The following is a 13,194-nucleotide window of genomic DNA, read 5'->3' as shown; positions in this document are numbered from 1 at the left end:
ACTCCTTTTTTGTCTTCATGTTCTATGGTTCTGATTTGGGGGCATATGACCCCTAGTTATTTTTGTGCCCTAAAACTAAACAAGTAAGAAAAAGAAAAAGCAGGGTTTGTTGGTTTCACCAAATAATGACTTGCCACTTGTGATTATGTTATACTCATCACATTTAATTATTTCTCAAATGTGGTTTGTTCATAGTATTACATTCCTTACAGTCAGTAGTGAATAATACGTAAATTTTATTGGTTATTTTTATGTTGCCCACTTCCATTTTAACAGTAGTACAGTAAAAGTGATGTAATATTTTGATGTTTTATATGATCACAGATTTATTCGTTTTATTCTGTGTATGCTTATTTAACTATCACAACATTTTCATGCTGTTTTCTTAACTGGAACCATATAGAGTACAAGAAGAAAGTGTATCAATATCAAGAAGATATGGACCAACTGGAAGGTTTTCAAACGCAGGAAATGGCAAAGATAAAACATCTAGTAAGTGACCTCATAATTTAAGTTGATTCTAATTTTTGTTATCCTTCATTATGAAGCTCTTATGTTGATGTACATTTTCAGTTGCTTGTGACAGAACAGGAGGTTACTGAGAAAACAGAAACTTTAAAAGAGGTGACAAGCCAAGTGGAATCATTGAAGTTGGAAGTTAACAGACTGAGACGCTATGAAGAGGAATTAAGTCGTGTGCAGGTACGGAGTAACTGTATGCGTCCATTGAAGTTCCCAATGTTTACTTCTCTTTATGTTCATGTAGCAACAAACATGCACAATATAATATATTTTTTGTGACAAGGGTAATTACAGCAAATTGTTCATGTGAATTGCAATACAGGAAAAGATTAGCTGTACGCAAATAGCAATATTTTTTTCTTGCTTGCTGTGTGGAGCCATACAGTTAGAAATAGTGGATGTAGCTTTCATGTGTATGTTTTGCACATTCGAGCACGATTACTTTTTGTGGAGCTGCTGATTATGCACATTCTGCCAGCACATCATTTCAATGGTGTCAGAACTGCTTGAGGCTCACATCTGCATCTGGTGGCTTTTTGAAGGAGCTGAAATAATGCTGAAGCACACATAGTGATAGTGCTTAAGGTATGTTTTTTTTATTCTTCATGCATGGTTTTACTTCTTCAGTTGTGCAGTTGTGAAATAGTTAATAAGCCAGTACTGTTTGCGAAAGTTAGTTTGAAAATAGATTTTTTCCTTGGCATTTTCCTGTTTCTGACTGTCTATAGTGATTCATCTTTCACTTTCTCTTTTAGTTTATTAGTACTAATATAAATGAGAACGAGTGAATTTGTAGTGGAATGTTATCTCTGTGTAAAATGCATGTTTAAATTTACTGGCATCATCATCAGTAACTATGATATTACTGTATAACTTGCAGCTTTTTCTTTGTTAAAAGAAATGGAATAAAGCAGCAATGTTTTTAATAATTAACAGACATTTATAATTTACCTGTAAATATCAAACAGATGAAACCAAAAGATAGATACATTACTGTTCTTCCAATTATGTGTGTGGAAGTGTTTTATCATGATGATGAACTTATTTGTGTAATGAAGCAGCATGTGATACTAGTAATAATCTGGATAATAGATTTGGCCTATTGTGATCTGTTACTGGTGTAGAAGTGCTTCTATTTGAATATTGTTTTTCACATGTCAATGAAATACGAAAGGATAAATAAGAAACATGAAGTTAGTGAATAATAGTGTCAAAAAATCGTTAGGGACTAATAAGTCAGTACTCTCCAGACTGGCCACAAGAAGAGGGAAATTAACTTCTCTCTTTCCCTGTTCTTCTCTTTTTCCCTGTTCTTCACACACCTGGGTGTCATATGTCATTCTCCTGTAAGCCACTAACCACACTGGACTGTTTACACACACACACACACACACACACACACACACACACATTTTAATTTGTACCTAGGATAGTGTAAGGGATGATGTTCCAGAGCTGAATTCATATGGCTCCAATCCACTGGTTCCAACCATGCCTTTTTGGAAGGTTTGAGTGCATTGTCCTTTTTATTAGTTCCTGCAAAATAGAAACTATTTTCGAGTAATTAATATACTGCATGAACCAATGTTTCTTCTTCTTCTTCTTCTTCTTCTTCTTCTTCTTCTTCTTCCTGGCTCAACAGTGAATGATGGTCCTTGACCTGCTGCAAGACACCATTCGATTCGTCTCTGTCCAGTGTCTTTAGTCTCCATTCTCTGACACCAATAATTTTTTAAATCTTCTTGTGTGTTTCGAAGTCTTCATTTTCCCAACTTCTTTGTTCCACTGGGTTTTGCAGCAGTGCTGTTTTTGGCAGGTTCACATGTTCCATGTGAAAAACATGGCCAACCCATTTCATGTGGTTTATTTTAATGAACTTCATGATTTGAAGATCTTGATATAATATGTAAAGTTCAAAATTATATCGTCTGGACAATGCTCGTTCTTCATCAGTTGCCCCATACAGTTTGCATAATATCTTTCGTTCAGAATGCCCTGTTGGCTCTTAACACTTGCATCAAGTGTCCAGATTTCTGAGCCATATGTTAATACTGCATGTATTATAGTTTCATACAGCTGACATTTTGTTCATCTGGACAGGTTTCTGCACTTAAGTTGCAGGGCCAGCCCATAGTAGCATTTATTAGCTAGATGGATGCACTGTTTTATTTTCATATTAACATATCATTCTGTGGTGTTACCAGTGTTTGCAGATAGACAAACTCACTAACATATTCTATTTGTGCCTGGTCAAAGTCTGTCATTGTATTTAGTTCTGATCATATTATTAACTTGCAATTAGTTTTATTAATCTTCACTTCCAGTCCCATTTCTATTGCTGCTACCTCCAGTGCCGTGTATCTTTCTTTAGGAGCTAGTTGTGTTTTTGCAGTAATATCCACATCATCAGCATGGGCCAGTTGATGCACCATTCTAATGTATATTGTGCCTGTTGTTGATTTCAGCACAGCATCTCTTATTACCTTCTCTATTGCTATGTTAAAAAGCATACGTGAGAGTGCATCCCCTTGTCTCAGTCCACAGTTTCAAAACTTCGCGTTAACTTTCCTTGTATCCATACTTTATGTACTACTTTTTCCATTGCCAAACTTATGAGGCATATTAAATGTTGTGATATGCCCAGTTCATTCATTGCTTCAATAAGCTTATTTCTTTTTATGGTGTCATATACTCCTTCAAAATCAACAGATATGTGATGTTTTTCTATATTGTATTCCCTTGTTTTTTTCCAATATCTGCCTCAGAGTGGATATTTGGTCAATAGCTGATTTACCATATCTAATGCCTATGTAATATCTCCCAATTTCTTGTTCTGCAAAAGGTTTTATGAGGGTGCAAAACAGTGAGGAGAATATATGCAATGTTCAATAACGCAATTCTCCTGTAGTTTGTACAATCCAGAATCTCCCCTTTCTTATGTAGTGCATGTCACACCAATATTTCAATCCTCTCGGATGACTTTTGTGTCAATACAGGGCTATTACAAATGATTGAAGCGATTTCATAAATTCACTGTAGCTCCATTCATTGACTTATGGTCACGACACACTACAGATACGTAGAAAAACTCATAAAGTTTTGTTCGGCTGAAGCCGCACTTCTGGTTTCTGCCGCCAGAGCGCTCGAGAGCACAGTGAGACAAAATGGCGACAGGAGCCGAGAAAGCGTATGTCGTGCTTGAAATGCACTCACATCAGTCAGTCATAACAGTGCAACGACACTTCAGGACGAAGTTCAACAAAGATCCACCAACTGCTAACTCCATTCGGTGATGGTATGCGCAGTTTAAAGCTTCTGGATGCTTCTGTAAGGGGAAATCAACGGGTCGGCCTGCAGTGAGCGAATAAACGGTTCAACGCGTGCGGGCAAGTTTCACGCGTAGCCCACAGAAGTCGACGAATAAAGCAAGCAGGGAGCTAAACATACCACAGCCGACGGTTTGGAAAATCTTACGGAAAAGGCTAGAGCAGGAGCCTTACCGTTAACAATTGCTACAAGCCCTGACACCCGATGACAAAGTCAAACGCTTTGAATTTTCGGCGCGGTTCCAACAGCTCATGGAAGAGGATGCGTTCAATGCGAAACTTGTTTTCAGTGATGAAGCAACATTTTTTCTTAATTGTGAAGTGAACAGACACAATGTGCGAATCTGGGCGGTAGAGAATCCTCACGCATTTGTGCAGCAAATTCGCAATTCACCAAAAGTTAACGCGTTTTGTGCAGTCTCACGGTTTAAAGTTTATGGCCCCTTTTTCTTCTGCGAAAAAAACGTTACAGGACACATGTATCTGGACATGTTGGAAAATTGGCTCATGCCATAACTGGAGACCAACAGCGCTGACTTCATCTTTCAACAGGATGGTGCTCCACTGCACTTCCATCATGATGTTCGGCATTTCTTAAACAGGAGACTGGAAAACCGATGGATTGTTCGTGGTGGAGATCATGATCAGCAATTCATGTCATGGCCTCCACGCTCTCCCGACTTAACCCCATGCGATTTCTTTCTGTGGGGTTATGTGAAAGATTCAGTGTTTAAACCTCCTCTACCAGGAAATGTGCCAGAACTGCGAGCTCGCATCAACGATGCTTTCGAACTCATTGATGGGGACATGCTGCGCCGAGTGTTGGAGGAACTTGATTATCGGCTTGATGTCTGCCGAATCACTAAAGGGGCACATATCTCAAAATAATAAAGTTATTGTAGAGCTGTGAAATCGCTTCAATCATTTGTAATAACCCTGTATATCTGAGGTCAGAAGCGTCCATGTATCTAATCACATGTTCTCCACCACACTTAATAAGCTGAGGTGGCAGGTGACTTATTGTTGATTATGCTAGCCAAATCTGTTGCATTGAGGGCATCCCATTTTCCTCTTCTTTTCAGTTAGTTCCGATGCTTGAGCATTCTGATTATAATAATTCCTTGTGGTACTCTGACCAAAATATAACACTCCTTCCTGTGAAGCTATTAGTTCACCATTTTTTTCCATCTAGATTGTGTTGTGTTGAAATTCCTTTTTAAGGTTATTGATCTCCCTGTAGAATTTTTACCTTTCATTAGCATTATTCAGTGATTCAGCATTCTGCAACTGTCTTTTGAAAAACTTCCCTCCTGTTCTCTCAGAATCAGTTTTTTTATAGGCCTCTTTTCTCTGTTATCATCCACAAACAAGCTTATTCTTCTGGCCTGCATGTTTTTATATGCTTCATTATTTGTTCTTGTTGTCTTGTCACACTCTTCGCCTCATCATTCATTCCTTCTGTTCCATACGAATCACTTCCTCTGCAGCAGCCTGTATTTCATTTCTCATTTTATTCCACTGGTCATTTATATTATGAGCATGTATGAACCAATTTTGACTTCTATCAGGATGTTTCACTTTTTGGGATGGGGTGCAAACACAGAACCTGATCAATTGTGGGAAATATTATAACAAACTAAGCATCTAGGCATGGTTCAAAGAATCCTCACAGCTTCATTTCTACCAACGTTGCAAACATTCTGTGAAGAGTGCTGGACATAACAACTTGACATGAGAAACATAAATTGTAAAAGGGGGGGAAAAATTAAAGGAAAAAGAAACAGAGCAAGATGGGTGAAAATATGGAGGAGAAAAAAATCAAAAAGGAAGATTAAGGCTTAATGTCACATGGATGGAAGTTGTCACTAAAGACAGCTCTAGCTCAGAATGGAAAAGTACAATGATGGATAATGGTCATGTCCTTTTGCATACAAACCATAACAGCATTTTCTGGTTCCTTGATCACTAAGAGCAGACTTAATTTGTACTTCAATATGATGGATGCGTATTTCATTGTAGTGGGGGGGGGGGGGGGGGGGGACGGCACGTTCGCTTGCTTGCTTGCTTGCTCCCTCGCTCGCTCACTCACACCGGTATAATAGTATCCTTGCATATGAATACATTTGTAAATGCAGACTTTAATTTTGTGACTGTCCGTCTTCAGTTTCAAAACCAAAAGTACTCATGAGAGCTTGGGTAGATGGGTGGAATCCCTTCATTCACTTTTAAATATGATCAGATTTTTGCAGGATTTTCTAATGTTCTTATGGAGTGACAAATTTCCATTAAGTCTTCTCAATCAGTTTCCCTGTTTTCTTTTTATAGAGCGAGGAGCTATAGAGAGTACAGTGCACAAGGGAAAAAAGAAAAGCTTGGGGGGGGGGGGGGGGGGGGGGGGGTGTAGGCAGGGTGGCCTACCACAGTGGAAACTTTTTTTTTTAATCACCAACCTCTCTGACCAAAATCCACCCTAGGTGTCTTCTAAAAGTTCCCTACCCCTAGCATGGCCTTAGTCTCCTTTCTTAGATGTCTCTCCCAATAGTGCAAACCTCTTGAAAGAGGAAGAATCCACAACTTTAAGATGGATCCCACCTTAATCACTCTTCCTGCAGGCAAAGGTACTATCACTGTCATGATGAATCACATCATTTACCGGAAAGGAGGCATTGTCTTACTGTAACGTGCCCAAGAGTACTAACGGCGGGGATCCCATAAACTGGAACCTCATTTTTTGCTTCTTGACCATACGTCCTGTCCACACCACGTACCTGATACTCCCGCGGCGGTCGTATTGTTCTGCTCCACACTGCTGCTGGCTTGCCTGAAATTTTGTATCTAAATATCCAAGTGGGTTAGGGAGCCACTCAACATCAAACACAACACTGTCCTACATCTGGTATGAACGACTATATTCTGAGACGATAAGAAAATCACAGGTTGCACTGTTTACATTCTAAGTCATAAATGTGTATGCCAGTTAATATTTTTGATGATTATCTGTCCACAATATCAGTTGGACGAGCGTGCACATAACCGAACATGGCGCAGGTGATTGTTGATGATGCAGAAGCCGAATAATCGAACTAAATTTCTTATGCTTGTCACGCGTACACAGATATCTGGTACCAGTCCTCCTTGACACTAGTAATAATGTAACACTGTTCATAATGTTAAATTTTCAGTTCTCAGTTCTCATTTGTACGAGTGTGCACATAACCATCACAGAACAGTTGATTGTTGATGATGCGGAAACGCAGTGACGTTCTCAACCTTGCTACAAGACACTGGCACTTGATTGAACTCTTTTGTGATAACTAATTTTTACTGATTCACATTACTTCATTCTGGGAGACCAAACACTGCGTGGATATTGATGCTGTACGGTATGATATGCGACGAGTGGACACACAAATACGTTAGTGGCAGCATTGCTCATATTTAATAAGTCTTTGTGACCCTTTCCACTGAATTCACCTCCACATCTCATTACTTCACTGTAATAGCACTTGTAGCAACACTTGAACCTCCATAACAATGCTACCGACAGCACAACATAACAGCTCTGTGTCCCGTACTTGACTCTGCAAAAAACGTGGCCACTCGCAAAGATACTCCACAAAGACACCAGCGATATGGCAATATGCTTATATTCCCCCATGAAAAAGTTTTCGAATTGACAAAGAGAATATCGAAATCTAGATAATTCCCTGCCACAGAGGATTAATGAGTTGGGGGGTGGGGGGGGGTGGGGGGGGGGGTATACTGCCTCATCCCACAGGTATAGACCCATTGCCACATTGTGAACCAGACATCATGTTACTCCCAATCATAGAAACATAAAGAACAATACGTAAACAGTTGTCAAACAGGGGGGGGGGGGGGGGGGGGAAGTAACAAAAGAACGCTACCAGTGCAGCCTCTATAGCAAAACACAGTTACAGTGCAGCGGATAAACAAAGAGCTAATATAATAAGACACAAGAATATTAAGTCCCTGAAATAGATAAGTTTACAAATACAAAAGGTTAGATATGATAGACAGGTGCCTAAAAGAAAGAGATAAAAGAAAAGTAGTAGAAAAACACGCATTCACTGCTTCTCTTGGTAGACAATATCACTGATGACACTATTACCCATAAGAACTAGAGAACCTCCATCAGCACTAGGCCAAAAAAAATAAATATTTCACTACTCACAAAACTGTGTCACAAGGGAGCATTCATTGCACTGAAAGGGAGTGGTGAGTGGCAGTAGCGGTCGATGCTGCACCGACCGGCAAATGTGCAGTACAGTCGTCTGCTTGCCACTCTCGCCTCGCGGTAATCTGTCCATCGGTGTACATAAAACAGGTTAATGACACTCTGCGTTGTCCTAGCAATGCCTATTCAACTTACTTGTAGTCTGTTACTACTACAGGAGACATTACATGTTCTATATGACATAATAAACACACAGGCTAATAAAAAAGAATATATGAATCTCCTCTAAGTTAAATTTAGTTACTAAGTGAATAATACAAAAATAATAACAATCATTAAGCAGGAGTAGTAAGAAATTCTTAAATGAAAAACCTTTCGGATAACACAACCTATAGACACTAGTAATCACTCAAATCATATCACTGTAAGGGCAAGAAGATACGTAATACATATAGTCTGGAGTGAACAGACAGAAAGTGAGAAAAAAAATATAGTGTTGCATATGGCAGTAACACATCCTAGTTAAATCTCAGTCAATTAAGAGTGTCCTCATAAAACCTCATAATAATCAGAAATGAATGTTTGTATTTAAGGACAATAACAGCTAACATATATACAGATTCAGACATGTCACATGTAACGATCAGCCATTAATCTTGCTCACTGTGGTAGGGTTTAATGTTTTCCACATGGTGTTTGCCCTCGTGTGTACCTGACTTCACACGAACCAGTTCAACAGTATTAGGACATTTGATATTAATAATACAATATGGACCTTGGTAGGTACAGAGAGGTGGCTAAAGCCGGAAATAAGTACAGCCGAAATTTTTTCAAACTATCTAACAGTTTTCAGAAAGGATATATTAAATACGGTTGGTGGTGGAGTATTTATTGCTGTCGGAGGTAGTTTGCCATGTAGCAAAATTGAAGTAGATAGTCCATGTGAAATAGTATGGGTAGAGGTTATACCTGACAATCAGACTAAACTATTAATTGGATCATTTTACCGACCCCCCAACTCGGAAGACATAGTTGCTGAACAGTTCAGAGAAAACTTGAGTCTCATTTCAAATAAGTACCCTGCTCATACAATTATAGTTGTTGGTGACTTCAATCTACCCTTGATATGCTGGAAAAATTATATGTTTAAAGCCGACGGCAGGTGTAAAACATCATCTGAATAATGCTTTCTCAGAAAATTATTTTGAACAATTAGTTCATGAGCCCACTCGAAGTGTAAATGGTTGCGAAAGCATACTTGACCTTTTAGCAACAAATAATCCTGGACAAATAGTGAGTATTGTGGCAAATACAGGGATTAGCGACCACGAGGTAGTTGCTGATAGGCTGAATACCGTAACAACTACAACCATCAAAAAGAAATGCAAAGTATATCTATTTTAAAAAAAAGGCTGAAAAAAATGCTCTTAACGCCTAAATGTAGAAAAGTTGTGGAATGTTTTCAAAGAGATAGAATCAGCAGCAATTGAGAGATATATACCACATAAATTAATAACTGATGGTACTGATTCCCCATGGTACACAAATCGGATCAGATTGTTGCACAAGCAACGAAAAAAGCACGCCAAATTTAAAGGAACGCATAATCCCCAAGATTGGCAAAGTTTTACAGAAGTTCCAAATATAGCGCATACTTCAATATGAGATGCTTTTAATAATTTCCACAATGAAATTCTGTCTGGAAATCTGGCAGAAAACCCAAAGAGATTCTGGTCACACATAGCACACCTGTGGCAAGACACAATGAATACCTTCACTGCGCGATAACAATGGTGAAGTCACTGATGACAGTGCCACTAAAGCAGAGTTATTAAACACTGTTTTCCAAAACTCCTTTACCAAAGAAGACGAAGTAAATATTCCTGAATTCCAATCAAGAACAACTGCCAAGATGAGTAACATAGAGATAGATATCCTTGGTGTAACAAAGCAGCTTAAATCACTTAATAAAGGCAAGGCCTCTGGTCAAGATTGTACACCAGTCAGGTTCCTCTCAGAGTATGCTCCATATTTAGTAATTATATACAACCACTCGCTCACAGAAAGATCCGTACCTAAAGACTGGAAAATTGCTAAAGTCACACCAATACCCAAAAAGGGAATTCGCTGAATTACAGGCCTGTATCACTAACATCGATTTGCAGTAGGGTTTTAGAACATATACTGTATTCGAACATTATGAAGTACCTCGAAGAAAAAGATTTATTGACATATAGTCAGCACGGATTCAGAAAATATCATTCTTGTGAAACACAAATAGTTCTTTATACTCATGAAGTAATAAGTGCTATCGACAGGGGATGTCAATTTGATTCCATATTTTTAGATTTCCAGATGGCTTTAGACACCGTTCCTCACAAGCGTCTTCTAACCAAACTGTGTGCCTACGGTGTATCGCCTCAGTTGTGTGACTGGATTCATGATTTCCTGTCAGAAAGGTCACAGTTCGTATTAATAGATGAAAAGTCATCCAGTAAAACAGAAGTAATATCCGGCGTTCCCCAAGGAAGTGTTATAGGCCCTCTATTGTCCCTGATCTATATTAACGACATAGGAGACAATCTGAGTAGCCCTATTACATTGTTTGCAGATGATGCTGTCATTTACTGTCTTGTAAAATCATCAGATGATCAAAATGACTTGCATAATGATTTAGATAAGATATCTGTATGGTGCAAAAAGTGGCAATTGACCCTGAATAGAGAAAAGTGTGAAGTTATTCACAGGAGTACTAAAAGAAATCAGCTAAATTTTGATCACGCAGTAAGTAACACAAATCTGAAGGCTGTAAATTCAACTAAATACTTAGGGATTACAATTACAAATAACCTAAATTGGAATGATCACATAGATAATATTGTGGGTAGATCAAACCAGACTGCGATTCATTGGCAGAACACTTAGAAGGTACATCAGGTCTACCAAAGAGACTGCTTACACTATGCTTGTCCACCCTATTCTGGAGTATTGCTGTGCGGTGTGGGATCCTCATAAGGTGGGACTGACGGATGACATCGAAAAAGTACAAAGAGGGGCAGCTTGTTTTGTATTACCATGAAATAGGGGAGATAGTGTCACAGACATGATATGTGATTTGGAGTGGCATTCATTAAAACAAAGGCGATTTTTATTGCGACGGGATCTTCTCATGAAATTTCAATCACCATATTTCTCCTCTGATTGCGAAAACATTCTGTTGGCACCCACCTACATAGGGAGAAATGATCATCACGATAAAATAAGAGAAATCAGGGCTTGCACAGAAAAATGTGAGTGCTCGTTTTTCCCGCGTGCCATTCGAGAGTGGAACGGTAGAGAGACAGCATGAAGGTGGTTCATTGAACCCTCTGCCAGGCACTTTATTGTGAATAGCAGAGTAATCACGTAGGTGTAGATGTACTCATGATGGAACTTTTTAATTTCTTCGTTCAGCTTGCTAGAACGTGTGTGGGTTTTGATTAATACACGGTCACTGATTTCATACTTAATTGGTTGCACAATCTTATCATGTCTTTCTTTCTGCTGTTGAGCCTCATCACATAAATGCTCCACAGCCAATTCAATTTTCCTGTTCCACGATTGATTCATAGTGAGAGAATCATTCAAGATGCTGGAGAATATACCCGTATCTCACCTTCAAACTCTTCAATGCAGGATCTTCATTTTGCTCAAGTCGAATATTCTTAAGTAATTTGGTAACAAATGACTCGTATTGAATGCCCTTGATCAAATTAATGCTCAATGCCTGCCCTTGTGGCCTATTAACATTTATATCAATGCCAGGTGGCATCCTCGAAAGTGCATCAGATATGATGTTTCGGTTCCCGTGTCAGTAGACAACACTAAATTGATATTCTTGTAAGGCAAGTGCCCATCTGGTGAGACATCTATGGTATAATTTGCCATCAAGTAAGAAGGTCAATGCCTTATGGTCTGTTACTGCCTTGGTGGTTCTATCAGCCAAGTAATATCTGAATCTTGTGAAACCCCATAGGACAGGAAGTGCCTCTCTCTCTGTGACTGTATATTGCCATTCCCATTTAATCAGAGCCTTGCTTGCAAATGCAATTGTTTTAACATTATCTGTGACCATTTCATCCAGTGGGTATAAGTGCGGCTAATCCATAGTCTGAGCTGTCACAAGCCAAGTAAAATTCTGTGCTCATGTCTGCAGCTTAGGATCGCACAGCTTAGGATCGCACAGCTATTGATTTATTTCCTTGAAAGCACCTTGGCATTCATCTGTCCAATCCCATAACACTTGGCATTCATCTGTCCAATCCCATAACACTTTGTTCTTCGGCAGATTCAACAGATGTGGGTTACTAAGTGACTGCCCACTTATAAACTTCCTATACCATCCACATAAACCAAGGAAACCTCTTAATTGCTTCTTACAGCGTGGCACAGAAAAATCCTTGACCGCTTGTAGTTTGTCTTCATCCAGTTTGTTCCCATGTGCATTGACGATGTGGCCAAGAAACTTAACCTCACTCCTTCCAAAATCTGATTTCTCCCAATTTACGGTCATTCCTGCCTTCTCAAAGGCCATGAGTACCTCTTCAGGTGTTTTAACATGCTCTTACCAGTCTGCAGTCGTTATCAGGATGTCGTCAATGTACAAAGTGACCTTCTTACTCAACTGCTCACACAGTACCATATCCAGTGCTCTAACAAAGGCAGAGGTGGAGATATTAAGGCCAAATGGTAGTATGCAATACTGGTAGTTTCTTCCTCCATACAGGAATGCAGTGAAGGGTCTTGAATCCTTATGTAGGGGGACCTGCCAGTACCCTTATCTGAGATCAGTACTACTGAATACTCTTGCCCCATGAAACTTTTGGAGTAATTCTTCCAAATTCTCAGGTCTTACTCTTTCTGGAATAATAGTTTTATTCACTGGACTTGCATCCAACACTACTAGGACATCGCCATTCCTTTTTTCCACAACGATCAATGGTTTGTTATATTGGCTAGTTGACCTTTCTATTATTCCCATTGGCAACATTCTCTGGAGCTCTTCTTCCACTGCTTCAGGTTTAGTTTGAGTTATCTCATAAGACCATACAAAAAATTGTTCATGCTCCTTCACTTGTAATTTGTACTCAGCTGTCTTGATTTTACCAG

The 13,194-nt window shown here is 39.1% G+C and overlaps 1 protein-coding gene across 1 annotated transcript in view; it reads left to right on the top strand.

Annotated features, from left to right (window-relative positions):
• The window catches only part of LOC124608153 (golgin subfamily A member 1), a 130,862-nt gene that overhangs the window by 15,719 nt on the left and 101,949 nt on the right, over window positions 1–13,194 (top strand). The window contains exons 3-4 of the mRNA XM_047139963.1: window positions 404–492; window positions 574–702. Of these exons, the coding sequence (XP_046995919.1) occupies window positions 404–492; window positions 574–702 (218 nt within the window). The remainder of the gene's footprint in view (window positions 1–403; window positions 493–573; window positions 703–13,194) is intronic.

The sequence above is a fragment of the Schistocerca americana genome, chromosome 1, assembly GCF_021461395.2.
Source record: "Schistocerca americana isolate TAMUIC-IGC-003095 chromosome 1, iqSchAmer2.1, whole genome shotgun sequence".
In the NCBI taxonomy this organism is placed as follows: Eukaryota; Metazoa; Arthropoda; class Insecta; order Orthoptera; family Acrididae; genus Schistocerca; species Schistocerca americana.
The sequence above is the reverse complement of the archived record's forward strand: the minus strand, read 5'-3'. Positions and strand labels throughout refer to the sequence as shown.